Here is a 27,953-nt window from a genome sequence, read left to right as displayed (position 1 = left end):
GCACCCCGCCCGACCCGCCCCCCACCCCGGTAGCTCACACAACAGGGCAGGTGCCTTAGGACTCGGCACTGAGCAGAATGTGGTCCCTGCTCTGGTTACCTGCCAAATCTGGGCGCCAGACTGGGCCTTCTCTTCCTCCCTCCCTCTGTTCTTGGACTGGGGTCAGTCCCTTCTTCAAACCCGAGGCCTTCCTGTCCGAGAAGGCTCTGGCAGCCAGCCCAGGTAAAGAGCGTGGGGAGAATGAAGAGATCAAAATCAGAAGCCAGGAGTGGTGACAGCAGCGCCTCCATTACTGCGCTCCGTGTGGAAGCCTTCTCTAGAGGCCCCAGCAGGATGCTGGGAGGACCTGGTAACTCCTGCCTCCCACCTCCCTTCGTCTGAGCTATCTCTGACGCAGTGTGACCTCGCTCATCCCTTCCGGGCTCTGGACTTATTTCCCCTTTTTCAAGGTGAGACTCCTGGGTGTCCCGAAGACGCTTCTCCGGGCGCCGCCGGCTGGTGACTGAATGCAGCCCTCCTAGGACTGGCGGGGAGTGAGCGCCCTGTCAGCTGGTGCCGGCCACGTGCGCGGCGTGCGTGCCAGAGAAGGGCGCGCCCCGGTGACCCTGCGCCCGCCCGCAGAGGTTTCCCGGAGCAGCAACTCCGCTGCCTCGTTGGTCCGCGCCCCGCCCAAGGCCACGCGAACTCAAACTCGGATTGGAAGGGACAGCAGAGAGACCCCTGCCTCAGGCAAGGCCTGGAGCGACGCCGCTGCAGAGGGCCAGAGCCAACCTCTCAATGACTTTGCTCTCGGGCCTCGGCTCCTCCCTCTCGCCCCCTCCCCACCGTGGGGCCCAATACCGCGGCCCGGGGCTGGGAGCTGAGCACGTCGGGGTCGCGGGGGACGCGGGGTGCGCCGGAGCCGCGCTTCCTTCCCCACAGGCAGGCTGCACCGCTGAGCTCCAAGCCCCTGCCGCTTCTACAGCCAGGTCGCCGGGGACAACAGGGGCGGAGCACGAGGCGGAGCAGCCCGGGAGCCCCACCCGGGCCCGCCCGGCCGCTTTCCCCTCCCCTGCCCCAGCCGGGATGGAGGTGTGGTCTCGAGTTTCTACGGTGACTTCCAGCTTTGCGTCCACCGGAACGTTCCCACCCCTGTCTCCTGGGAACGGTCCCCGAGTGTGCGACCCAGCTGCCCGCGGCCTGGCTGGTCTCCGAGAACGTTCTGACACCCTCTGGGGGACGCCCTCAACCGCGCGACACTGTCCGGGGAACGTTCTTCTCATCCCTTGTTGCAAGCTAAGAGCAGTGGCGGGAAGCATGCGGGACTACGACGAAGTGACCGCCTTCCTGGGCGAGTGGGGGCCCTTCCAGCGCCTCATTTTTTTCCTGCTCAGCGCCAGCATCATCCCCAACGGCTTCAATGGTATGTCAATCGTGTTCCTGGGGGGGACCCCGGAGCACCGCTGCCGGGTGCCGGACACCGCGAACCTGAGCAGCGCGTGGCGCAACCACAGTATCCCGCTGCGGCTGCAGGACGGCCGCGAGGTGCCGCACAGCTGCCGCCGCTACCGGCTCCAGGCGATCGCCAACTTCTCGGCGCTCGGGCTGGAGCCGGGGCGCGATGTGGACCTGGAGCAGCTGGAGCAGGAGAGCTGCCTGGATGGCTGGGAGTTCAGCCAGGACATCTACCTGTCCACCATCGTGACCGAGGTGGGTGTGTGAGCGACCGCCATCTGCGTCAGTCCTGGGTCTGCGTCCTCCACTCCCGGTCAAACCTGGCTGGCATGCAACTAACTAGGTTATGCTTCTAACACAAGTGTGCAGCCCAGGAGAGCAGGACTCACCTGAGGCTCACTCCTGGCCGTTTCTGTCCAGTATGGAGGGCGTGGAGAAGGGAGTGTTGTTACCAACCGTCTTTTCCTTTCCGAGTTTCACAACAGATGAAAATGTTCCCTAACAGCCTAGAGGCTGCCCAGATGTACAGCCTGAGTCAAGTTCCTGCCACAGGCATGAGGAGGGGTGCAGGGATTACTGCTGAGCCCAAGTGCAAACACAGAGAACAGCCTTTCTGCTGGGCAAGGCATAGGAAGTTCTGCCCTGTTCCCTAGCCACAGACTTCTGGAAGCATGATGGGGTCTGCTGCTCTGCCGTACACCTATGGTGAGGCTTGGGGTCCTGTCCTGAGGCTCCAATTTCTCTGAAAAGGAGCAGAGGGCCTCTTGATGCTGGCTGAGTGTAGGGAACCAGAGGAGGCATATCTCTGGCCTGAAGGTACTCAGGGAGAGACAGACTCACAGAGACTCCTCTGAGCGTAGGGCCCAGCAGTAGACAGTGGCTCCAGCTTATGCCATTCGCCCCTTAGCATCCTAAGTGGTTTGGTAGCAAGTTTTCTAAGTTCCAAGAGTTAGGCCACACACATACTACTTCACCCACTGCGTTTCCTGCTTCGCATCTGGTAAGAGACAGCAGATGGTGGGTCAGGGCATATCTCCTTCTCAGGAAGGTATCCTCACAGACTAGTTTCCTACTGTTGACCAGGCAGGTAGGATTTCCCAGCTTCTAGCCCTTCCTCTGCTCTATGTTCTTCCCAAGAAAAACTTGAGGGTGGCCTCTGAAAGTCATTAATCCCCTTCCCTCAGCACAACTTGGCAATCATCAGACACCATGTCTGGCCTTGTGCTGGGCACTAGGCTGTAGACATCTGAGGTGTAGGGCCTGCCCTCAAAGCTCAGATGCCCATGGGGCACACTGGCCCTGTTCCAGAGAGGGCTAATATCAACCCTAGTTAGTAATAGGGTTCTGGAGCCTGAATTCAAATCCTGGCTGGCTTGCCGTGTGACCTGGAGCAAATATATTACCCTTTCTGTGGGCATAACAGGGTGAGGAAATACTCCAAGAAGAGTTGATAAAATTTGAGCTGAGTCTAGAAATATGAGTAGGATTTACCCCAGCAAAGAACACAGCAGCTTCTGTAGAAGGAATTCCTGTAGATCAGGGCAGCTGGAGCTTGGGATGGCAGATGAGGCTAGAAATGCCTGCAGGGATCAGTTCACAGTGGGCATTGTAGGTGTGTTGCGGAGTTGATTTTATTCTGAGGACAGCGAGGAAATAGCAAGGGTTCTAAGCAGGGGGGAACATGGTCAGATTTGTGTTTTTAGAAAGAGCTCAGTCTAGCTGCTATGAAAAACAAGAAGACCAATGAGGAAGCTGTGGGAGTTGCCTTGGCAAGAGACTGGTGGCCAGCTAGGAGTGGTGGCAGCAGAATCTATAGGACCTGTGGAAAGTGGACTCAGCCCATGTGATTGCCCACCTCTTGCCCACGGCCTGGTCCTGAGGCATCTAAGACTGGGGGTCAGCTCACCCCACCTCAATTCCTGGAAGTGTCATCAGCACCTGAGCTGGAGCTGGCCGCACTAGCTACAGCCCTCCTTGACAGCTGGGTTGACCTGCCTCTTTCTTCTTCCTCTCTGGTTTTGTTTACTTCAGGGTGTGAGGGGTGGGTAGCTGCTGGCCTCCAAGTCCATAGCTACCCCTGTTGGGCCCTATTCACAGGGGCCTGTGGGCACATCTGGGGACGTACATCATCACACGCTCATACACATGCACCAGGATTTGCCTTTTTCAGCAGCCCTTCCCTTCCTTGCTTCCTTTTTGGGCAGTTGGAGTAAAATCAAAGGCAAGTGGTCCTGATGGTTGGGAGGAAGGACGGGAGAAGCACCAGGGTGAGCAGGGTGGGGTGGCTCTCCGCAGAAATGTGTGGCACAAGGAGGAGTTCTGGAGTCAGACAGGAGGGTCAGTTCTGTCCCCATCCCTAACCTCTTGGCTGACTTCAGCAGGTTACATCACTGCTCAAGGCCTCAATTTCCTTATCTTTAAAAGGGGATACAAGCACATGAAAAGGTGCTCAACATCGCTAATCATCAAGGAAATGTAAATCAAAACCACCATGAGATCCCACCTCACACCCACGAGGATGGCCGCTTCAAAAATACAGACAATAACAAGTCTTGGCAAAGATCTGAAGAAATTGCAATCCTTGTGCACTGTTGGTGGGAATGTAAATTGGTACAGCCACTATGAAAAACAGTATGGCAGTTCCTCAAAAAATTAAAAGTAAAATTATCATATGATCCAGCAGTATCACTTCTCAATATATACCAAAAATAATTCAAAGCAGGGTCTCAAAGAAATATTTGTGTGCCCATGTTTAGAGCAGCATTATTCACAATAGCCAAAAAGTGAAAGCAACCCAGATGTCCATTAACAGATGAATGGATAAAGGAAATGTGGTTTATACATACAATGGAATATTATTCAGCCTTAAAAAGGAAAGGAATTCTGACACATGCTACAACACAGATGAACCTTGTGGACGTTATGCTAGGTGAAATAAGCCAGTCACAAAAAAGACAAAAACTGTATGATTTCATTTATATGAGATAAGAAGAGTAGTCAAACTCATGGAAACAGAAAGCAGAATGGTAGTCTCCAGGGGCTAGGTGGAGGGGGAAATGGGGAGATATTCAATGGGTGTAGAGTTTTAGTTTTTTTAGTTTAGTTCTGGAGATTGATTTTACAACAATGTGAATATATTTAACTCTTCTGAACTGTACACTTAAAAATCGTTAAGATGGTAAATCTTATGTTATGTGTATTTTATTACAATTTTTTTTAAAATGAGGCTCATAAGAGTGCCCCACTTGTATGAGTTATTGAGAGGACTCAGTGCGATTGTGAGCTGTGCTACATCCCCCAGCACCAGCAAATGGACATCATAGGTGGGGACTGAGGAGAGGTAAGGGCAGGACCTCATCACCTCTGGCTAGGCACCATGGGCATAGTGGGAGCTATCCTAAGGTCCAGGTTGCAGCCAGTATAGTGGGTGATGAGACTTGCTGGAGGATGAGTCCCTTTCCCCATGGTGGAAGTTCGAGGGCCCAAAGAATACGACAGAGGTCCAAACCCACACTGACTTGGCCAGTGCCAGTAGGAGAATGGCCCCAGCCCTCCCACAGGGTCAAGCTCAGGAGCCCTGAGCAGGTTCTCTGCATCCCAGCTGGTACAATACAGGTAGAGGGACTGTCCTCAGATTGTCTCTCCCTTACACTTCTGTGCAGGATCTCCCAATGGGCTTACCCTCTGGGACACCTGAATCGACCCCCTCACCCCTCACAGGGATGATAAGATCAGCCAGAAACCCAAGGACGGCATGTTCTGTTGTGGAAATGCCTTTCATAGAATCCTAGGAGGCAGGAATCTGGTGTCTAAGTTGGGACTTGCATGAGTACATCTATCTGTATATATATATGCATAAGGTGGTTTCCTTCCTTGGGGGCTTTTTGTGAAGTCCAATTTACTCATCCTGGGCAGTTACTAAGAATCACATTCTTTAAAACTTTATTTTGAAATAATTTTTGATTTAGAGAAAAGTTGTGAAAATAGTACAGAGATTTCACATATACCCTTCCCCCAGCTTCCCCTAATGTTAACAATTTACATAACCATAATTCATTTGTCAAAACCGGAAATTAATGTTGCTTACAATATTATTAACTAAACAACAGACCTTGTTTGAATTTTGCAAGTTTTTCCACTAAGGTCCTTTTTCTGTTTTCTGGTCCAATCCAGAATTCCACATTGTATTTAGTTGTCATGTCTCCTTAGTCTCTTCCAATCTATGACAGTTCTTCAGTCTTTCCTCATCTTTCATGACCTTACACTTTTTATGAGTCTATCAGTTATTTTGATGAATCCTTCAATTTGGGTTTGTGTAATTTCTCTCATGGTAAGATTGAGTTTGTGTAGTTTTTGGTAAGAATCCCATAGAAGCAATGTGTACTCAGGGCATCATACCAGTGGGTACATAATGTCGATGTGGCTTATTATGGTGATGTTAACCTTGATCTCCTGGTTAGGTTGGTGTCTGCTGGGTTTCTCCACCATAAAGTTACTATTCTTTCCCCTTCATAATTAGTATCTTGGGGAAGATACCTTAAGACTATAAAATATCCTATTTCTCCTCCAACTTTTACCCATGATGTTAGCATCCATCACAGGACCTTAACTGAAACAACCATTACTGTGGTGTTTGCGTAGTGGTGATTTTGCATCTCCCACATTCCTTATACGTTCCTTTCAATTTCTTAATTGGAATTCTTCTGTAAAGAAGAGCATCCTCTTCACTCCCATTTATTTATGTATGCAATTATTACTTTATATAAGTATAGATTCATGCATATTTGTTTTATTCCATGAGTTATAATCTAATACTATCCTTATTTATTTTGTTGCTCCAGTTGTTCCAGTTTGAACCAAGTTATTTTTCACTTTAGGGCTAAAGAATGTAAGGGCCTTCATCTGTCTCTACAGTCAGGGCTGGAGAAGCCTGTGTTCGCCCCTAGGGATGCCAGGAATGCCAGTTACCTCTTAGCTAAGTTGTCCATTGGTGGCAGTGCAAGAACAGGAGCGGGGAGTGGTGTTCTGGCCCAGTGGGTTGGGACTGAAGCTTCTGTTGGGAAGGAAGGGATGCCAAGTATCCCAAACAGTCTGTCTGATGATAGAGTTCTTGTCACTGAGATCTACTGCGGTGGCTTGGCATCGTCTTCCATTTAGCCTATCAGTGCCGTGGCCTCCCACAGAGCAAAGGCCTTATGTATGAGGAAGCTCAGAGACCTCCTGCCCTGAGGCTGTAGGAGCAGGAAGGATAGCAAATGCCCTGCTCTCCATGGGGCCGAGAGTTATCAGCAGGGCCACAGGGCAAGCAGTAGGGGTGAGCCTGGCTCCTGGCCAGGGTCTAAGTATGGGCTGGCCTTGGCCTCAAATATGTCCTCTTTTCCCGTGGAACAACATTAGGTAGACTTGACCCTGTTTAGTCCACGGGCTGGGAAAACTAGGCAGTCATCTCTGAGGTGAGCACTGCTTCTCCTAGGCCCCATGCTCTAGAGGCCCTGAGCGAACCTTGTTTGGTACGGACCAGCTTTCTGTGGCAGGCCACCAGTGGCCTGAGGTAGGGCTGCTTCTCCACCATATGGACTTCTTTCCTCTCCTACAGCTGACTGCATCCTCTAGGAACCAGTGGGTGAAGTTGCTGGTGGCTGTGCCCTTAAGCATGATAGAGCCTCTAGCAAAGAGCCTGGACCTCTGGAGGCACAAGCCTTGTACTGTCTTTCTTGGGACTTGGGGTCACAACATAGACAATAGGACACACTGATTCTCTACTCACATCCCAAAGGTATGAAGTAGGAACATGGAAGCCTCATCCTCTGCTCACAGGGCACTTATGGGAGGCATTGGGAGCAGCAAGGGAGGGAACTATGAGACAGAACGAGCCTGGATCTGGCTGGCAGCTACATGGGACTCCATATGGCAGTTCATAGGGATGTGCCTCCTTTGGGGCCTGGGTAGGCTCTGGCAAAGGTGAAGACTTTGGGCAGTAGGTAGGTTTAGGCTGTTTTCTTTCTATCAGGCCTGCAGGCTGCCCTGTAAGTGTGGGAACTGGCAGCTTGGCTGTCAGGACAGCCTGAATATTAACCAAATTCATACTCAGACCTGCCCTCTGGCAGATTCCAAAGGGGCTATGTTGTGGGGACCTCTGCCTCTAGCCAACACCAGGGAGACTTTTATTTCCAGTTAATGCTTCAGGAAGATCTTGCCGCAGAACAAATAAAGGAGACTCGGGGGCCTTTCCTAGCTCTGGCCTGAATCTACTTTCCTGTTTGTTTATCAGCTGCCTCACCCCCAAAACAGTTTGCCTGTTGCCTCTCAGCTATCTTCCTCTGACAATGGGCATCCAGATCTCAGAATGTGCTTTTGTCTAGAGGCTGCTTCGCTCGCACCTCCTGCCAAGTTTCTGAATAAACAGACTTTGTCCATCCCTCTGGTAGGCAACAGAACCCTCACACAGAGTCCAAAAGGTAGGGTGGTGTATTAAGAAAAACAAGGCTTTGGCAGGGCTGGTCAGAGGAGCTTTAGGTGCCTCAGGCCTCTGAAAGGACTGTAATTTCTCCCTTGTGACAGGCTAAATTCAATTTGTGTTCAAAGCTAATGCAGGCCTGCCTTGTTATCTGAAACCTTGGTATAATTTGAAGCATGTCTCTGGAGCCCAAAAGAAAAGCACCGATTTCCATTTGGAGCAGAGATGGTGCAGAGAGGATGCAGGCTCTGGGGAAGGGCTGGGTTGACTCACGTGCACTAGCAATTGACACAGACAACCCAAGGCTGGCGGCTCCTGCTCTGTGTTCACAGCACTGGAGGGCAGGTTCACAGTGGCACCTTCCAGAGATTCTCCTTGGTGCTAGGTGGCTGGCATCATCCCATTAGCTTACATTCCCAGAGTGGAGCCTGGCAGTGCTGTGGCAGATCCACTACCAGGATGCAAGGGGGGAAAGCCAGGTCCCTGAGCACCCCTTCTCCTTCTCTCAGGCCCCTCCACTCCCATCCCTACCATCCCACTCAAACTCCTTGAGTCTTTTGCTTTGGTTCAGCCTCTGATGATCAGAACTCTTCACTGAGGCCGCTCCACCTGTAGTTGCTTTTTCTTTGCCTATAATACGAAGAAATAAAGATACTGAGAACATTTTAAGAGGACATTAGCCCCATCTGTAGCCCCTGAGCTCCAAATTCCAGAGGCTTAATTCCTGGGGAGTGAGCCAGGAGATTGGGCGATCCCATCCTCCACTCAGCCAGTAGTCATAAGTGGCAGCTCCACCCCAAGTTCCACAGGCCGAGAATATTGGGGCCCTGGTTGCCCTAGTCCCAGCTTGTTTGTAGGATAGAGATTCCATGCCAGGAGAGGCAAGGCAAAAAAGACAGAGGCTACCACACCCATCCAGCATTCAACTCATAAAGTGGGGATGTCACTCTGAGGGCTGCTTTCCCTGCCTCCAACTCTGGAGCAGGGGCTCAGAGATTTTGCCCAGGAGGAGAAATAGTCCATAAGAACAGAGAGCTCTGAATATGTACCCACAGGAAATACTTTCATTTGAAACAGAGTATAGAGAAGTTGAAGACTACGAGTGCTCTTGAAAACAGTGGAGGCTGTGGTGGTAAACAATTAAGAGGAGACTGGTAGCTCCATTAGAGCAACAAGCTAACCCATAGGGCAACTACTTCACCAGAAAAAGAGACAATTCAGAGCAGCCCTCCTGGAGTCAGAACAAACCTCAAAGACTTACCTGAAAAACTACTCCAGCAAAGGGCGGCCCCGTGGCATAGCGGTTAAGTTCACACATTCCACTTTGGCGGCCCGGGGTTCACCGGTTCAGATCCCGGGTGCAGACATGGCACCACTTGGCAAAAGCCATGCTGTGGTAGGCATCCCACATACAAAGTAGAGGAAGATGGGCATGGATGTTAGCTCAGGGCCAGTCTTCTTCAGCAAAAAGAGGAGAATTGGCAGTAGTTAGCTAAGGGCTAATCTTCCTCAAAAAAAAAAAAATTTCCTTAATTGAACTAGACTGTAGGATGATTTATGCTCCAGGGCCTTGTTGGGAAATAGTAAAGCAACCAGCCAGCAATTAGTGGAGCCTAACAGCTGGGTGTGATATCAGCTGAGGCAGACACGTTAATAGACGAATCAGGGAAAGACACAATCAAAGAGAATCCTGCTAAAACCATTGTCCCAGAGTGACCATTCCTGTGCCCAAGGCTGTGCCCTCTAAAGAGTGGCATGAGAAGCTTCACACAGCAGGGGAAATAGACTTCACTAAGAGTCTGGCCAAGTCACTAAACAATAAACAAACAAACAAAAACAAGTCGCTTCAGGGTGGGCGGTTGCAATGCTCAGAGTTTCTGCAATATATTTCCTAAAATGTCCAGTTTTTAACAAAAAATTAAAAGACAAGCAGAGAAACAGGATAATATGATTAATATGCAGGGAAAAAAGCAGGCAACAGAAACTGCCTGAAAGGACCCAGGTGTCAGATTTAACAAAGACTTCAAGGCAGCCATTCTGAATATGTTCAAAGAACTAAAGGAAGTCATGCTTTAAAAAGTAAAAGAAGGTATGATGACAATGTCTCATCAAATACAGAATATCGATTAAGAGATAAAAATTAAAATTTTATAAAGAAGAATCAAATAGAAGTTCTTGAGTTGAAATGTACAGTAACTGACATAAAAACTTCACTGGAGAGACTTAATAGTAGATTTGAACAGGCAGAAGAAAGAATCAGCAAACTTGAAGATAGAGCAATGGAAATTATGCAATCCAAAAAACAGAGAGAGAAAAGAATGAAGAAAAATGAACAGGCCTTAAAGAAATGTGGAACACCATTAAGCACACCAACATATGCATAATGGGAATAGTAGGAGGGGACAGAAAGGAGCAGAAAAAAATAATCAAAGAAATAATGCCTGAAAACTTCCCAAATTTGGTGAAAAACATTAATCTACACAGCTCAGAAGCTCAATGAGCTCCAAGTAGAAGAAGCAAAAAGAGTTCTGCACACAGACACATCATGGTAAACTGCTGAAAGCCAGAGACAAAGGGAAGAATTTGGAAATAGCAAGAAGCATATGACTTGCCACATACATGAGAACCCCAATAAGATTTACATTTGATTTCTCATCAAAAACAATGGAGGCCAGGAAGCAGTGGGATAAGATATTCAAAGTGTTGAAAGAACCAAGAATCTTATATCTAGGAAAACTATCTTTCAAAAATGAAATAAAGACATTCCCAGATACAAAAAAACTGAGAGAATTTTTTTGGTAGCAATGCTGCCTTACAAGAAATGCTAAAGGAAGTTCTTAAGGATTATTTTCAAATCTACAAATTATACTCTGAAAACTACAAAACATCATTGAAAGAAATTAAAGAAGGCCTAAATAAATGGAACGACATCTCATGTACTGTTCATGAAGCAAAAGACTTAATTTTGTTAAGACGGCAAAACTTCCCAAATTGATTTACAGATTCAACACAAAAGATGTTCAATATCATTAGTCATTAGGGAAATGCAAATGAAAACCACAATGAGATACTTACCCACTAGGATGGTTAAAATTAAAGACATACAATAACAAGTCTTGGTAGGAATATGGAGAAATTGATACTCTTGTTGATTGTTGTTGGGATTGTAAAATGGTGCAGCCACTTTAGAAAACAGTTTAGGAGTTCCTCAAAAGGTTAAGCATAGATTTACCATATGCCTCAGCAATTCCACTCCTACATATATACCTAAGAGAAATGAAAACATATGTGCATGCAAAATCTTGTACCCAAAAGTTCATCGCAGTGTTATTTATAATAGCCAAAAAATGAAAAGAACTCAAATGTCTATCAACTGACAAATGGCTAAGTAAAATGTGGTATACCCATATAATGGTATATTATCCAACCATAAAAAGGAAAGAAGTGTTGATACTTGCTACAACAACATGGACGAACCTTGAAAACATTATGCTAAGTAAAAAAAGCCAGTCACAGAGACTACATGTGGTACAATTCCACTTACACTAAATATCCAGAATAGGCAAATACATAGAGACAGAAAGTGTATTAGTGGTTGACAGGGGCTGCGGGAAGAGAATGGGAAGTGACTGCTAATGGGTATGGGGTATTTTTCAGGGGTGATGAAGATGTTCTAAAATTAGGTGGTGCTGATGATTGCACAATTCTGTGAATATACTGAAAATCACTGAATTGTACACACTAAAAGATTGAATGTTATGGTCTGTAAATTATATCTCAATAAAACTGTTTTAAACAAAAAGAATTAAATTTCCAGCTTTTTTCCCCCAATGGTCAGGAATTTCCAGCTTTACGTCCCAGTTAAGTTATAAAGAAGAAATCGGGGTGGATGTGTATTCTATTATTAACTATCTACCACATCCTTCCCCCCCCGACCCAGAATGAAAAATAACTATAAAAGGACACAATAGAAACCCATTTTTCATTCTTAAATGGATTATTACTAATTTTTCATTCACAGTCATCTCTGAGATTGAAGTCCATTTATAAAGGGATTTTACACCTTGTGAGAAGCTTTTCTGGTTTTTAGTCATTGAATAGAAAGTTTTTCTTTCTAAGAATCTCTTTTGTCTAGTCAGGCTTAAGTGTAACCTGCTTTGCTTTTTCATTCATGCTGTTTGTTCTAAGTCATGGCTTTACTTAGGACAAAGGCGTGAGGTTAGTAGAAAGGGAACTACCATTTAATGAGGCCTGTAACTGTCAGACACTGTGTCAGATACTCTCCTTACGGTCCTGTCCAATGCTCACAACCCCAGGAGGGAGTGTTATTGTCACCTCTTTGAAGACGAAAAGCAGGCTGACAGAGGTGAACGAGTGGCCCAAAGTAACAGAGAGATGTGGCACAGAAATGGCAGAACCCAAGAGAGCCCTACTCTTCGCTCAACATCAGGCTGCTTCTGGAGTTCTCAGTTCTGTGCAGATCAGAGGGATACACTTATCTTTATGATCCTTTATGGCTTTGGTAAAGGCTAAAACTGTTGGACTTTGGCTACTTGGAGAGTTCAAGATTGAGGGTGATTCTCAAAGGACAGTGTGTGATACCACACATTTTCCAAACTCATTTTCCATTACTCCTAATTGTTCAACATTCATTCATCAACAATTCGCAAGCATCCACCATGTGCCTAGCCTTGTGCAAGCATTAGTTATCTAAAATGATTATACGAATGAGTTCAGGTTTTAGCACTCTGTCCATCTGGAGGAGGATGAGGAGGGGGTTCCTCTTTTCCTCTCTAGCCAGAGAGCAAGGGCACAGTGGCCCAGAACAGAGCCCGCCCTGCCCAGGCCTGCTGGGCTGATGTATGCACATGTGCACACCTGACCTGTCCTGGAAAGTATGCTTGACCTCAAGCTTTGTGGAGGCAGTGACTGTGTCTGTTTTGTGCCCCACACAGAGTCTGGCCCAAATCAGGTGCTCAATGACAGTTGAATAAATGACTAAGCAATTCCTTTTATCAATCCACTAGAACTTGGACTGGTTACTTCATTGCTCTATGCCTTCGTTTCCTGATTTGTAAAACAGGGATAAAGAGAGTACCCATTTTACATGGCAACTCTGAGATCTCATGAGACAATACAAGGCATACAGTGAGCACCCAATACACTGTAGTTGTCACTCCTATTGTTATTACTGTTGGGAAGGATGAGAGGCACATCCTTCTATGCCGAGAGTGACCTCCCGTCCTCTTTTACCTTGTGATCTGGATTTTTGTTTCTTAAAGCAGAGCTGAAATCTAGATGGCCCAGCCACATGGAGCTCTCTCTGCTCTGTTAGAGGACATTGGTCTAAGACCCTGAGGATGAGAAGGACAGAGTAACCCTGGGAGGATACACCCAGTGCCCCTACTCTGCACAGCTTGGGCCATTGGGTTCCCACACTCCATTTTCTGTCCAAGGTGTGTGTGGGGGGGCAGGGGACAGGGGAGTTATGTTTCGGAAATGTTAATGTTTGACCTAAAAGCACAGCTCTAGAGCAATGCCAACCAGCTCCTCATCAGGCCATCCACCATTAGCCTCTGAGCTGGCTGTGTGTGTGTATGTTTGTGTGTGCATGGGTGTACACACATGTGCAGAGACATAAGGGACTGTTCTGTCCCATCAAGAAAAAAACTCTCCCACTGGGCCTATCATGTCACTGTTAATCACTGGGTCCTGGCTAGTGGGGGTCCAAGACTTACCCCTCAAACCCAAAGGGGCTGGAGGAAGGCAGGGCCCAGCCTCCCCAAGAATAGCCCTGTGAAGAAAAGGGCCTCTCTTCAGGCTGGCCACTGATTTACTAGACTCTAACCCCATGAGCCCCAGCTGGAACTTTGTCTGCCAATCCTATTGTACCATTACCGGGCCCCTGCAGCTTTCCAAAAAGACTCCTTGGGCACAGTAACTTCCCAAGAGAAGGCCCAGCCCTGGAGCCAACCACAGGTGGCTGTGAGACCCAGCTGTCTTGCCCTGCTGAATGTGAGCAGGAGCTCCAAAGCCAGATGGCAGCCTGCATGGACACTGTGTGCACATGGCCTTTTCCTGTGTTGCATGATGCTGACAGGGCTTCTCGGGCCCCTCTTCAGGAAGAGAAGGGGGACCTAGAGCCTTGGTCAGATGACCCTCAGTAGGAGAGTGATGAGGAGCTGGCCCTCCTCTCACCTTTCCCAGCACCCCAATTCAGGACTCTTTTTCTTGCTTCATTCCCCAAAGAGACCAGGCTTGACCCACTACCAGGGCCAGCTTCATGGGGGCATACGACCTGTGCAATTACACAGCGTCCACACTTGGTTTTAATGTTCTGATATTGATGCCTTGAAATTCTTAATCATTTTTGAACAAGGAGTCCTGCATTTTTAGTTTACACTGGGCCTTCAAGTTGGGCAGCCAATCCTGCCCACTACCTTTGCTCATGAAATGCCTGCTCCATATCTGACAGGCTTCCTCTTTCCTTTCTATCTCTAAGGCCTATGTATCCTCCCCTAAAGCAAAGAAAAATATTTTAGAAACCACAAAGGAGAGCACATTAGCCTTGGAAGAGCTTTTGTGCTCCACAGCATATGCAGTGGTGATGGTTGATAACGGACATGTTAATACCCCTACCAAGCTTAAGATTTTCTTGGCTCTGTCTGAAACTGAAGGCTGTGGTGGAGGCCTTCTACCCCTAATCCTGGTGTCACATTCCTTAAGAAGTGTAGGGGATGATATTTACTAAGCTCCTTTTGTCTGGCCTTTGGAATTCATGTCTAAAGAAGGATATGGGTACAAAGTTGAGTTCTGAGGCCTGAGATGGTATCTAGCATGCCCATTTACCTGCTATGACTTCAGACACACCCATCTCAGAGCCTCAGTTTACTCTTCTGCAAAATGGGTCACACTCTACTTCAGGAGGCTTTGGGGCCTCAATCACTAATCTCTTTGTGTGTTGGGGAAGATCCAGAGCTCTTTTCTGACACTTTAGCCAGTGATTTTGGGAAGTGGGTAGCATTAATTCAGGTACACGTCCTATCTATGACCACTGGGCTGGCAGGGCACTTGAATCTGGCCATACAGGTTTGAAGGGTTTCTACCCTTTCCCCTGAAGCCCATTCAGGGACCCCAGGTGAAGCAGCCCTTCTCTGGATATGGGCTCAGATGTATCCTTGGATTGTGCTGAGGGGTAGAGAGCCAAGTTCCTGGCTCACGTTTTTCTTTCTCAGAGCTGTGCTTGGGCATTTGCCTGTGGCCAGCCTTATGGACATGGTGAGAGGCAGCCTCATGAATCTTGCTATTGTCTCTAGGACTGGGGACATTATCCTCAACATCATAAAGTGACCCCTTTGTGGAGGGGAGTATACAGAAGAGACTTCTCTCAGGTCTCAGTACTCAGAAACTCTGTATTAGGGCCAGCCCAGTGGCTCAGTGGTTAAGTGCTCACATTCCGCTTCGGTGGCCCGGGGTTCGCTGGTTGGGATCCCTGGTGCGGACATGGCACCAATTGGCAAGCCATGCTGTGGTAGGCGTCCCACATATAAAGTAGAGGAAGATGGGCACAGGTGTTAGCTCGGGGCCAGGCTTCCTCAGCAAAAAGAGGAGGATTGGCAGCAGATGTTAGCTCAGGGCTAATCTTCCTCAAAAAAAAAAAGAAAGAAAGAAAGAAAGAAAGAAACGCTGTACTTCTGCAGAATGAGATATCACTTTGCATACTGTGATCCTGAGAACCGAGCTGCTGGGGTGCTCAAAGCCATGTCTGAAGCCCTCTCTGGCAAGCAGGCCTTGGCTTACCCGTGACTTGGTTGTTTTGCAACAACTCTCCTCCCCTGTGCTTTCTATTTGCTCTGATTCTCTTAGCTCTTTGTTTTACACTTTTCTCTTGTATGTGTCCTCATAAACACCTCTCTCTGCTGCAAAATGAGTTGTGATATAAATATGTGAATTCATTTTTAGATCTATTTCAGGGTAGTTGTGAGGTTTGAGAGCTGCATTGCTTTGTGAATGTCACGGAAGCAGCAGTGCACCAGTGGAGCTGGGATGGAGTGGCAGGCAGGGGGTCTTTCCTTTGGACTGGATCATCTTCTCACACACAGCAACCCCTGACCCACAGCCCTGAAATACCTATTGGCACCTGCTTGTTTCTTAAATAAATGAAAGCTCATTGAACACACTGTGAAATTTTGGCAACCTCCCCTGAGATTTTGCTGAATTGACTAGGTCAAGAGCTGGGGACTGAAATGGAAATCATTTTCTGGATCCACCAGCAGGGACAGCCCACAGACCCTGGGTAATGGGAGGGACCACACTTCTGGGAAGGCTGGGTGGGAAGGAGGGTGGAGGAGTGTACAGGGGAGATAAGGAGCACCAGAGAGGGGTGGCTAGCCTCCACCCCCCACTCCCCCACCCATACAGTGGGGCCCTGGATCAGGCCCCAAGCTTGGCCTATAGTGTGAGTGGACCAAGGAGCACAGGGTTCTTCGGAGGAGCTTGCTCAGAAAATATAATCACAGACCCCATGGGACCACTTGCACTTTTCAACAAGGTAGAAGAAACTTATGCCTGGACCAAGTGACCATGCCCCTTGCCCTGCCCCTCAGGGCAAACACCTTTCAAACACCTTCCCTCCATGCTGGGATGCCTTCTGAAGCAGAAATGCAACCTTTGCTTCATGCCACTTTGCCAGCTTCTTGCTGTGTGATATGAGCAGAGTCTAGGGCATCAACCTCCCTTTCAGAAGAGGAAGGTGAGTCTCAGGGAGACCAGTGACTTGTCCCAGTAAATGATAGAGTCAGAAGTCAACCCCATAGCTGTAAGGTCTATGCCCTTTGCACAAAGGTGACAGCCTGGAACAGAGTAGGAAAGCCTGCCTGGCTGCCATGCTGACATTCTCTTCAAGCTGGGCTGGAGCTGGGCCTGCTGGAGGGTTGGGCTCACACCTCATGTTGTCTTCCCTGGCAGTGGAGTCTGGTGTGTGAGGATGACTGGAAGACGCCCCTCACCACCTCCCTGTTCTTCGTAGGCGTGCTCCTCGGCTCATTCGTGTGTGGGCAGCTATCAGACAGGTAAGGACGCTAGGAGGGAGGAAAGGTGGGATAGGGCTCCTTGTCAATTCATTGTCTGTCTTGGGTTGACTGAACTCAGAGTATTTCCACCAAGAGAAAAGGAGGCCCTCAGGGAGTTTCCTCTTCTTCCTGCCCTCAGTCCCTTGCCAGGACCCACTGGAAAGTAGAGTCCCTGTTTCACCAAAACTCAAAAAAAGACACTACTGCCTTATCACTGCCTCCCTAACTGACCACTATCTTGGTCCACAAACAGCCATCAGCCAGAGTCAGGGCCAGACAGTGAGAACTGAGTTGCTAACGGTGCACCCACCTCTGCTTTGGGTCAGGCCCCTGGCCAGGCACTGGGGCCACAGAGCTGACCCAGGCTCGTTCTGGGCCTCCTAGAGGTCACAGTCTGAAGGAGACAGCATCACAGCTCTGGAAGAAGTGCCCCCACTGACCTCTGAATGTTCTGTGGGGACCAGAGCAGGAAGGTAGGAGTGCTAAATGGCAATGTTGGGGAAGGCTTCCCAGAGGCGTGGCTGTCCTTCCCCAGTTACAAAGCCCAGTGGGACCCCAAACCCAACAGCCTGAGACCTGAGTTTGGAAAATCGGACAGGAGACCATTCTGCTTACACCTGTGCTCCACTGTACCCTTTGGGCACTATCAGAATGTGAAATTAACACTTATGCCAACTACAGTGTCACTAACGGACATTGCTAGAAGCTACACTTCCCACAGAGCAGTGGTTCACAATTTTGGTTGCATATTAGACTCACCTGGGAAATTTTTTTAAATCCCAATACCCAAACTGCATCCTATGCATTAAGAATCTCGGGAGGTGGGGTACTGGCACCAGTACTTTCTGAAGCTCTCCTGGTGATTCCAAGTGCAGCCAAGGTTGAAGACCACTGCCATAGAGGGATTCTTGCTTCTAGATTTACAGAATTCCCATGTTGCTGATATTAGATGTATCTTCAATCTGTACTGTACCTGCCTTCCAGAAATGTGGTGGCAGCTTCTAATTGTGGCTTGTTCGAAAGAGCAGATTTCCATGTGGAATTTCCATGTGCATGAACTGCTCTGCGCTTTTGAGATACAGTACCTCCAAAGGAGGCTTAGAATCTTGAAAGGTACCTGCAGGACAGATGCATACCTGAGGCCTCACCAAAGAGGAACTTGGGAGGATGTGACAGGGTAAAAAGTCTGTCATGGCCCTGAAAAAACAAAAATCTGCAGTGATACCTGACTCAGGACTTGCCACATGCCCTGGGTGACAGCACTGCTGCGACTTGCACAGGCCATGTTTTGTGCTGTGCTGCACTCTACAGGTTTGGAAGGAAGAACACCCTTTTTGCAACCATGGCTGTGCAGACTGGCTTCAGCTTCCTGCAGATTTTCTCCGTCAACTGGGAGATGTTCACCGTGTTATTTGTCATCGTCGGCATGGGCCAGATCTCCAACTATGTGGTGGCCTTCATACTAGGTAGGAATGGCTTGTGACTCACAGGGCTTCTCTTTCCAACCCTCTGAGAGACCCAGGAAGGGGGGGCCACTGAAGAGGGCACAGGGAGTGCTCTCAGCACAGAAGGAAGCACCACAACCTACAGGCTCTGTTTCCAAAACATGATCAGCCTCAGATATATGTGTGTTGGGGAGAGGGCTGTAGCCATAGGTTCTTTAATCTGGTTGTGGGCAAGGCAGGCACTCACTCTGTGCTGGGCCCTGAAGTGTGGTGGTGAATAAGAGCTGGAGCTGGTGGACACCAGCCACACGGTTATTGAGACACGTTTCAGGAACACAGGGCTTGGGAAAGGCACAGAGAAGGGGTCTTGTGGGGAGGGATGGCCTAGAGATGCCTTTGATTTGCACTGTGAAAGCTTGAGATTTCTGCCTGGGCCAGGGCAAAAGGGTATTCCTGGCAGCTGTGCATGACCCATGGAGGGACTTAGGATAGTTGGTGTGGCCAGTACACAGGTGGAGGAGGCACGTGCCAGACAGGAGTTCAGTGGCAGTCCGTTGGGCAGATCTGGTCTCATCCTGAGTCAGAGTCCAACCCCAGAGCATATCAGCTGTGTGCAGGACGAGCCTCACTGCACTGATAGCAGTCCTGTCTCCTAGCAGCAGCCTTGCTTCCGGAAGATCAGACTGCATGAGGGGGACTCACAAGCTAAAGGTCATGAGGCCTCAGGGCCCTCACCACCTTTTCCTGGGAAGAAGTGAGGTGAGCTGCAGGCAGGTTGATCAGGGTCTTCTGCAGAAGTGAGAGTCCCCAACACGCTCTCTGAGCCCCCTTGCTCTCTGAGCAGGTGAGAGAAGTGGAGATGAGGGGAACCTCTGGGACAATACACACGGATGTCCATACTCTCTAGTGTGATAATATATCCCTGTTGGCTCAGCACTGTCCCAGTTATCCCTATTGTCACAGTGTAATTATTAATAGTGCCCCTTTAACGTTAAGTCTAATGATTCTCCTCATCTCAAAAGTCTGAATCTGGTAAGATAATTCTGATCACTTTTAAGAGTCTGGGTGACTCCTTGGCTTTGGAGATGCTGTGTTCTCTTAGTTGAGGATGTGTACACCCTCTGTCAGGTTGCCAAGATGGAATTGTTCAAATTCCACTCCTTTAATCATTTGTGAAGAGCCCTTGCCCCAGGCCCAGCCTCAGTGTCTGCAGAGAGGAGGAGGGGAGAGCGTGCTGAAGCCACATGGTCCTGATGGTCCTGGGAGGCAGCACCCTCTTCAGCAGTTCCCAGCAGGAGGGTGGCCTCTCTCCTCCCTGTAGGGGGAAGGAGGGAAGCAAAATTGTCTTAAAGAAGGTCATTTGTATAGAGGACGCAGAGAGCTTCAGGCTAGTGGTGCTGGAAACTGGAGACTGGAGGAACTTAGGACAGAAATTGCAACCTCCTGATGCACAATGGCCCCAAGGACACAAGGCTCTTGGGGGTAGCAAAGCCTATTGTTCTCATATTCTAAATCTCCCAGAATCCATCTTCCTTGTGATGACCCTCCCTATACCTGAAAAGCCCAATGTGTGGCTTTGCTTGGGCCAGACACATACTAGAGACTAAACAGGCCTCCCCAAAACAGAGGACTCTACCCAAGGCTAGCAGACCCCTTTAGGAAGACCTAAAGGGCCCTCTGAAATGGAAGGGCAAGAAGTTGTGATGAAGCCAAAGAAGCCCTGTCACTGGGATTGGGAGCCAGGTGGGGTTTGTGCCAGACACGGAATTCCCAGCTTCCACTAAATGACCGGCATTGAGGCCTGCCTTTTCATGGCAATGGAGCCTCCTCTGTGTGAGTGTGTGAGGCCTGGAGAGCCCACCCCAGGCCTCCTGTAGCAAAGGCCTTCCCAGTTGGCCCTGACACTATAACCTACTCCCCTTCTTACTTTCCATGCTGAGAAGAGTGAGAGGGCTACAGGGAAAGTAAGATCCTGTAGGATCAGTCAAAGCCTAGATGTATCGAGCCAGCCATCAGTGGGCAGTATGCTGGGTGCAGTGGGCTCCCATCAGCCTAGGTCCAGGGCTGTTGTAAGGTGCTCTGGGAGCCTCCCTGGCTGTAGTTTACTCCACTGTGCTCCACAGGAAATTGCTGACTTTTGTTTCCAGATATAAGACTGTTTGTGTTGGGTTCTCAGATCTGAATGTTTAAGAGTATCATTGAAAACCAACCTGCCCCTTGAGCAGCCAGACTCCCACCTTGGCGCCTAGGGTGGGGGTGGGAGGGATACAGTTGCAAGGGAGTGGTGGCAGCTGGCCTCCCCCACAGCACAGCAGCGCTCTCTGCTGTTTCAGGGCTAAAACAGTCAAATTTCAGGTTTATTTGACAAGAGGAAACCTAAGCTTGGGATTTGGGCTGAGAAATTCTATCTGGGGCTTCACTTTTGCCCTCTGGCTCTAGAGAAGGGTTGGCAAGACTCTGCAATGATAATCTCCAGTTTTAAGAGTCTTCACATTAATTTGGGAAGTTGAATTACTCCCACTCTCAAAGCAGTCCAGAAATGGATCCTCTTCTTATTCTGGTTTTTAAAAATTATAAAGCCTGTCAAAGTCGTAGGAGACAAGAAAAGGGAAGGAAGGAACAGTGCTACCCAAAGGAACATCAAGTGGATACACCTGGAAATGAGGGTGCTGCCAGATGATGCTGGTTTATGAGGAAAGGACCACTCAAGACGAAGGACACTGACCCTCCCCACACGCCAGCTCCTCCCTACTGTTTCCCAGAAATAACGGCTTCAGCCTGTTTACAGCCTTCTGGATAAAATGCCAGCAGCATCCTCCTTTATCCCTCTTAATGAGCTGCTTGAATTTATTTTGCACAGTTAACTGCCTCCTGTCTTGACTGATCCATTAATTCAGTATTTTCCCAGTACTCCTAACATCAACCTCCTATGCAATATTTGTTTCAACATGTTGGGCTATTTAAAGCTCTGCTTTCTCTGATGTCTAGATGTGTTCTTCCTTTTGGTAAGTAATAGATGGCATCTTCCTTTATAACTCTGGCTGCCAGAAAGCACAGGCAAAATTGAAATTAAGCATATCAATTATGTAGCCTTTATCAACCACGTATTTTTAAATTGGGATATAATTTGCATACCATAATATTCACTCTTCGAAAATGTATAATTTAGTGGTTATGAGTATAGTCACAAAGTTGTACAACCGTCAACTCTATCTAACTCCAGAGCATATTCATCACTCCCCAAGGAAACCCTGTACTCATGAGCAGTCTCTCCCCATTCCCCTTTCCCCAGCCCCTGGCAACCACTAACCTACTTTGTCTGTGGGGATTAGTTTATTCTGAACATTTCAAATAAATGGAATCATACAACATGTGGCCTTTACGACTGACTTCCTTCACTTACTGTTGTCGAGGTTGATCCACGTTGTAGCATGAATCAGTATTCCCTTGTATGGATGTACCACATCTTGTTCATCCGTTCATCACTTGACTGACATCTGGCTTGTTTCCACTTTATGACCACAAGGAATAATGCTGCTATGAACATTGAGTACAAGTTTTTTATGGATATAGTTTTCAGTTCCCTTGGGTATGTACCTAGGAGTGGAACTGCTGAGTCATGTGGTAATTCTACCTCTAACTGTTTGAGGAACTGCCAGACTGTTTTCCAAAGTGATCAGCTGCATATTTTCATTCTTTTCCCCAAGGCCTAACTTTTTACTTTTCTTTATATTTTACTTTAATGCTACTATTATTTTATTGTATTCAAATTATTAGCTACCTCAAAACCTTCAAGGGATGAGATGGGGTATAAATACATTAAAAAGATGCAGAAATTTGCTGGCACCACTTGTCTGCACTGCACTGTGAGGGAAGAACTGGGGGGACCCAGGGAGGACTCGCTCCTGTCTGTTCTCAGGGAGCTCACATCTGGTTGGCAGAGCCAGCCAAGGCAGTTGTTACTGGGGTCATGGGTTATGGGTGGGGTGGGAGGGGGGAGGGGGCAGATAACTTTTCTGGGTACCTGCAGAGATAGGAAAGATTACTTTTGGCTAGAACCATCTGTGAAGGTTTATTGAGGGGAGAGAGGAAGCCCTGAGGGAGGGAATATCTGTTAATTTCAAGAGAATCCTGAGTATTTTCCAGGGAGCAAAGAGAGGTTCTGCTGTCTTCCATTGGGTTTCTTGGTCAAAGGCACCATACTTTCCATCATTCCCCCAACATCCAGCACATTTCAACTGTGTGACCAGGATAAAGGAATTAATTATTCCTGAGCACCTACCACATGCCAGACACTCTACTAGGCACTTTATGTACAATATCTCCGTCCTCATCATAATAACTCCATCAAGTAGGACTTATCAAAGTCACTCTAATAGCAAATTAGCATCAAAGAGCCCAGACTCTCTGCAGGTGCCTGATGGAGGACACTCACAGCCCAGGGGCCCATGGGTCCTACCCTGTATCCTGACAACTGGACCACAGTTTTGTTTCTTGAGCAGGGGTCTGCTGCAGTCCTCTGTTGGTCATTCATGGAGGGGCGTGTCCTGCCTCCATTATGGAATAGATCCAGTGGTTCCTGGGGCTCACTACCACAGAAGGGCCCTGATCAATGTGGAAGTGAGCCTAGCTCTCTCTGCCTCACTCCCTCTTGGAGAGCATGCTCAGATTCAGGTGGTAGTGACAGGTAGTGGGAACACACGCCTGGCTAGGACATGCCCCTTTGGCTTAAATGTCAGAGTTTCACTCCCAAGAGACGCTCAGAGGCCCAACCAGACCAAGACCAACTGAGCTTTGCCCTAGGAGCAAAAACCTAGTGGGTAGAGGAGGCCGGAACAGGGATCCCCAGTCATCACAGCCAGAAGTCACCACTGTCACTGTCTCACTGCCAGCTGAGCACATGGAAAGTTTGTGGCAGCTGCAGGCCATGAAAAGTCTACAGGAATCAGGACTTCTGTCCTAATGTTCCTCAGAGGGGGCTGGTTCAAAGACCAGCCCAGGCAGGGAAAATATAAATCCTAACATCTGAAAGGGAGATGTGGCCTCACCCATCTCCGATGCATGTCTCCACTAGGATCTCAGTTGAAGGACTGCTTGATAGCGCCAAGGCTTTGCCTCAAGGTGACTTTTTTCTGGACAGATCCACAGATCAAAGAGATTAGGCTTAAATCCTGGCTGGCCCACTTATAACATATGTGTGAATTTAGGGAATTTGCTTCAGTTCTTTAAGTTTCAGCTGATTATGTGTAAAATAAAGTAATACTGGTTCTTATATAATTGTTGTGAGGATTCAAAGAGATAATATATGTAAACACTTAGTCTAGAACCTGGCTCAAAGTGCCTACTCAAAAAAAATGCCAGCTATGAAGAAGATGATGATGATGATGTTTAAGGAAGGATGATTGTCTAAAAGTCAGAGAGCAGGAAGTCATGCTAACAAGGAACTATTCAAGTTCTTGACATCCATGTTGCTTCCCCTGTGGGGAAGGAAGAAATTTTTCTCTATCCTTTTAGGTTCTTCTGGCTGGTCTAAGAATTAAATTGACACAGATTAATAGAACAAAATCAAATTTAATTGCAAACCCCACGTACATGAGAGGTTCAGAGACAAAAAGGTAAAATGAGGTATATATGCCATCTTGAGCCAAGGAATGGGATAGGGGCCTGAGGCTTCAGAGGGGAGAAGGGTAATTCACAGGACAATAAGAAAAGCAGATATTCAATAATTAGAGGTTCGCCCTGCCATACAGATAGCTCATAAAAATTTATTTCTGGTAATGACTCTGATTATGGGTAAAGCCCCAATTCAATTCTTTAAAGGAGAGGAAAAAGTTTCTCGAGCCCACAGGGTCTTGATTGCCTTTAGCTCAAAATATTCCACATGTCAAAGTGGCACATCCTGGGGGGGCCTGTTCTGAAGCCCCTCACCCCTATGAGTACTCTGCAAAGTTACAACAACTCTATTCTGGTCTGAGACCCAAGCTTAGAGAGGGAGATTATCCAAGAATCCAGTGGTGTAACTTCTCTCTCTTCTCTTATCAGGGTCATGGAAGTATGAGGGAGCTCCCTTGGCCTCACGATTCTACAAGAGTCTTACTTGATCCCGTTCACTTTCTCTTTTCCACAATCAAATCCTCTGCTGCTTCACTTCTGAATCTCTGCTTAGGAATAAAGCACCCCCTATTCATATCATTCCCATTTCATGATAGTCACAGCCAAAGTGTTTAGAAACCATGGCATGGTGAGTCTTCCTATGGAGTGGTGGGAAGGTCATTAATGAGGTAAGAAAAGATCTGGAAATAACACTTATGATCCTCAAAGAAATCAGGCCCTATCCTAGGAAATGAGTTTAGAGGCTGAGAAATGCCCTGGTGGTTTGGGCTGTCGTCTGAAGGCTGGGATGTGAGAGGCACACAGTACTGGTCGTTTCTACCAGTCTGGCTTTTACAAATGACTGTTCAAGAGGGAACCACTGAGGTACATCTCTCAGTTATGCTGAGCGAGGAAGAAGTGGGTGGGGATAGGAACAGGTAGGTGCTAAGAATGGGAAACCAGCCAAAGTAGTAATTTTACTTTCTTTTGAATTAGCCCTTAATTCCTTAGCCTGTGCTCAGGACTCATAAAACATGATTGAGAAAATCTCCTTGAAAGCCAAGTCTGAACAACCTTTGCATGGTCTGTTTTATGTTTTCTGGGCTACTTCTCTGTAGTGGTAGACAGATCTCAAACAAAAGGCAGAGCCGTTGCCATTGGCCAGATCCCTGCCCCTGGGGCAGAGGACCAAGAGTGGACTCTGGAAAGGGCCTGGAGCTCCGTGACAACAGAATGAACTTGTTCTTGGACTCCCCCACCTCAAACCAAGAGCTCCAAGGGGCAGGCAACGTCCTTGGAAGTACTGGTGCTGAGTGATCCACTGTGGTGCTGAACAGAGCAGGAGCCTATAGCCACCTGTGTGTCCTTCCCAAAACAGGGCCCAACATTATGCAGTCTTGGGCCTTTGTGGTGTTCTGGGAAAGCTCCTTGGAGTTCCTTGGGTGTGTGCCAGCTCCAGGGCTGCCACCTACCAGACCAGCAGACCAGCTCCTTCTTTTCTTTCCTTGGTCTGAATGGACTATGTCTGCCTTGGACTGATCTCTGGGCACAATGTGGCTGCAGGGGAATTCAGCCCTGGGTGCTGGGGAGTCTGGTCTGTGTACCACCAGACCAGTTAGATCTAATTTATCATTTCTCAGGGCCCAAGGGTGGCTAAGGGTGTCCTAACACCACTCAGTAACTGTGAACTCTCCACTGTTTCCCAAGAGGCCAATGTCTGTTTATTTATAGTGGAGGATTGTGGGAAAAGCCAAGTGCACCATGATCTCACACAGCCCCTGAGAAGAGCCCCCATTGCCTCCTGGAACACCCTCTCTGCTCCTCACTCTGGGGCCCTTATTTTGGAAAGGTGGCGTTCTCTTGGGACTGGGCATATTTCTATGACGTGAAATAAGCTTTGAAAATATAAATCTATGACTCCTTTAAAATCTCATGAAAACTCATCCTTCCATAAGCTTTGGGTGATAAGTCCTGGGTCACTTCCCACCTTCTTCCATCCTCACCACTCCTGCTCTGGGCCAGGAGACAAACAGCTTTTCCCTTTTCCGAGTGGTTATGGTTTGAAATCTCACTGCCGGGTAATGATGTAAACAGTAAATATTAAAGTGAGTTAAAATGCTAACACTCCTCCCTTGTTTTGAACAGGAACAGAAATTCTTGGCAAGTCAGTTCGTATTATATTCTCTACGTTAGGAGTGTGCACATTTTTTGCAGTCGGCTACATGCTGCTGCCACTGTTTGCTTACTTCATCAGAGACTGGCGGATGCTGCTGCTGGCGCTGACGGTGCCGGGGGTGCTGTGCTTCCCGCTGTGGTGGTGAGTGTGGCTGGGTCCCAGACAGCCCCCTGCTGGGGGCCTGCATGCCTGGAGCCGAGAGCCTGGCGCTGACCCGAGTGTGGGCTTGCATGATCTCACTGGAGCTGGCTGAGGCTGGGGCCTAGAAGCCCAGAGAGTGTTTGCCTCATTGTGGGTGGGTCTGTGTGCTGGGGTCTGACGCTCCACTGTCCCACAAAGCACCGTTCTCAGGAAATCCAGCCCCTACCTAGGCTTTCCCCATTCTTGTCTGTTGTTGGTAGTAATAATTGTTTGCAGAGATGATACTGTTGGGATTTGTTGTTTTTAACTCTATCCCCCTGCTCTTTTGACACTTTTCTCTCTCTGGGAAATCTCTTTCTCCTTATGGATTCAACTAATATAATTTCCTCAGCTTCCCTATCACATAATTAGCATCTAAGGTGTGCCTGTTTGTCTGCTTTGTCTGGAAGGGTGAGAGAATTAATTCTGTTTAATGAGTCGTTAGAGATATGTTCTCTGCTCTCCTCCCACAACCCTCCAACCCAATTTTGATACATCAGAAAGGGAACAAAGATACTCACCCCAGTTTCACCCAACATGATTATGTGAGAGATTTCAAGTGAGAGAACAGATTAAGAATGATGGAATTAAGTCCCAGCCATGCCCTCTATTTGGTATTCCCCATGTCTTTGGTTTTTTCATATTTAAGCAAGCGGAAGGGAGATTTCTTCCGTTGGTGGGTCTGGCACTCTCTCTCTCCTTAATTCTTCTTGGTTTGGTTTCATGATATCAAAATCAAATCTCCTAGCAGTGACTGGTTTTACTAAACTGCAGATCTCTACCTACTTATAGATAACAGAAATTCCTTTGATGATCTTTTGGAACTCACAGTTCAGACTAGCCCTCATGGCTACCCTGTCCTTTGGACACTACCTAGGAAGTTGCCTAGATGGTCCTTTATCTTGCCAGAAAGCCTGACAAGTAGCACATCTTGGCCTTGTTGGACCAGATGACTCAAATTGGACACTCCAAGCTACTGTCTTTTTGTGACCACTGAGACTGCTATGGTTTACCAGTGTAAATTCTGAGCATGGCTATGTATGAGGAGAGAGAGGACTTTTTTTTCTCACTTCCTTGGAATTTGAGAGACAGTCTGTTTAATGTTAGATACTATTCTGTCTTGGAGGTTTCCTCTGGAATCCAGTCTGAGGGTCAGGAAAGCTTATAGTAAATTAGGGCAGGCCATTATCTACACAGCCCTGCCTCTAAGGAAAGCACTGCAGATTTACAAGAGCAGGGTAAGTTTCTGGAATGAGAGTCATTATCATCACCATCATCATCATCATCATATCACCACCATCACACCCTCTGTCCCTCTCTCCACAATCCCCTGATAACTGAATTTATTATAAAAGATGTTGGTGACCAGAGGTCCTCTCAAGACACAAGACAAGATTATTCAAAGGTTATTCTCTGCCTCTTCAGATGAATTATTTTAATAATCTATGTTCCCTGGCTCTAGACATTTTGGCGTAAGAGACCAGCACTTTTAAAATATGTTATAATCAACTTATTACTATATAATTCTATCAGAGAGAGAGAGAGAGAGAATAAAAATAGAAGGGCCCTGATTGACCATAAGAGATTAGTAGGGATTT

General features: G+C 47.8%; 1 protein-coding gene across 2 annotated transcripts in view; it reads left to right on the top strand.

Moving 5' to 3' along the window:
• Positions 1–481: 481 nt before the first annotated feature.
• The window catches only part of SLC22A4 (solute carrier family 22 member 4), a 62,955-nt gene continuing 35,483 nt past the window's right edge, over positions 482–27,953 (top strand). Inside the window, exons 1-4 of one of the 2 annotated variants that reach the window (XM_046668309.1) lie at positions 482–1,402; positions 16,920–16,962; positions 18,274–18,428; positions 26,145–26,316. In XM_046668309.1, coding sequence (XP_046524265.1) covers positions 778–1,402; positions 16,920–16,962; positions 18,274–18,428; positions 26,145–26,316 — 995 coding nt within the window. In that variant the 5' untranslated portion in view covers positions 482–777. Of the gene's footprint in view, positions 1,690–16,858; positions 16,963–18,273; positions 18,429–26,144; positions 26,317–27,953 lie in introns of both variants that reach the window. The other variant, XM_046668308.1, reaches the window with a different exon arrangement.

The sequence above is a fragment of the Equus quagga genome, chromosome 7 (assembly GCF_021613505.1).
Source record: "Equus quagga isolate Etosha38 chromosome 7, UCLA_HA_Equagga_1.0, whole genome shotgun sequence".
Classification (NCBI taxonomy): Eukaryota; Metazoa; Chordata; class Mammalia; order Perissodactyla; family Equidae; genus Equus; species Equus quagga.
This window is presented reverse-complemented; position numbering and strand designations above follow the sequence as displayed.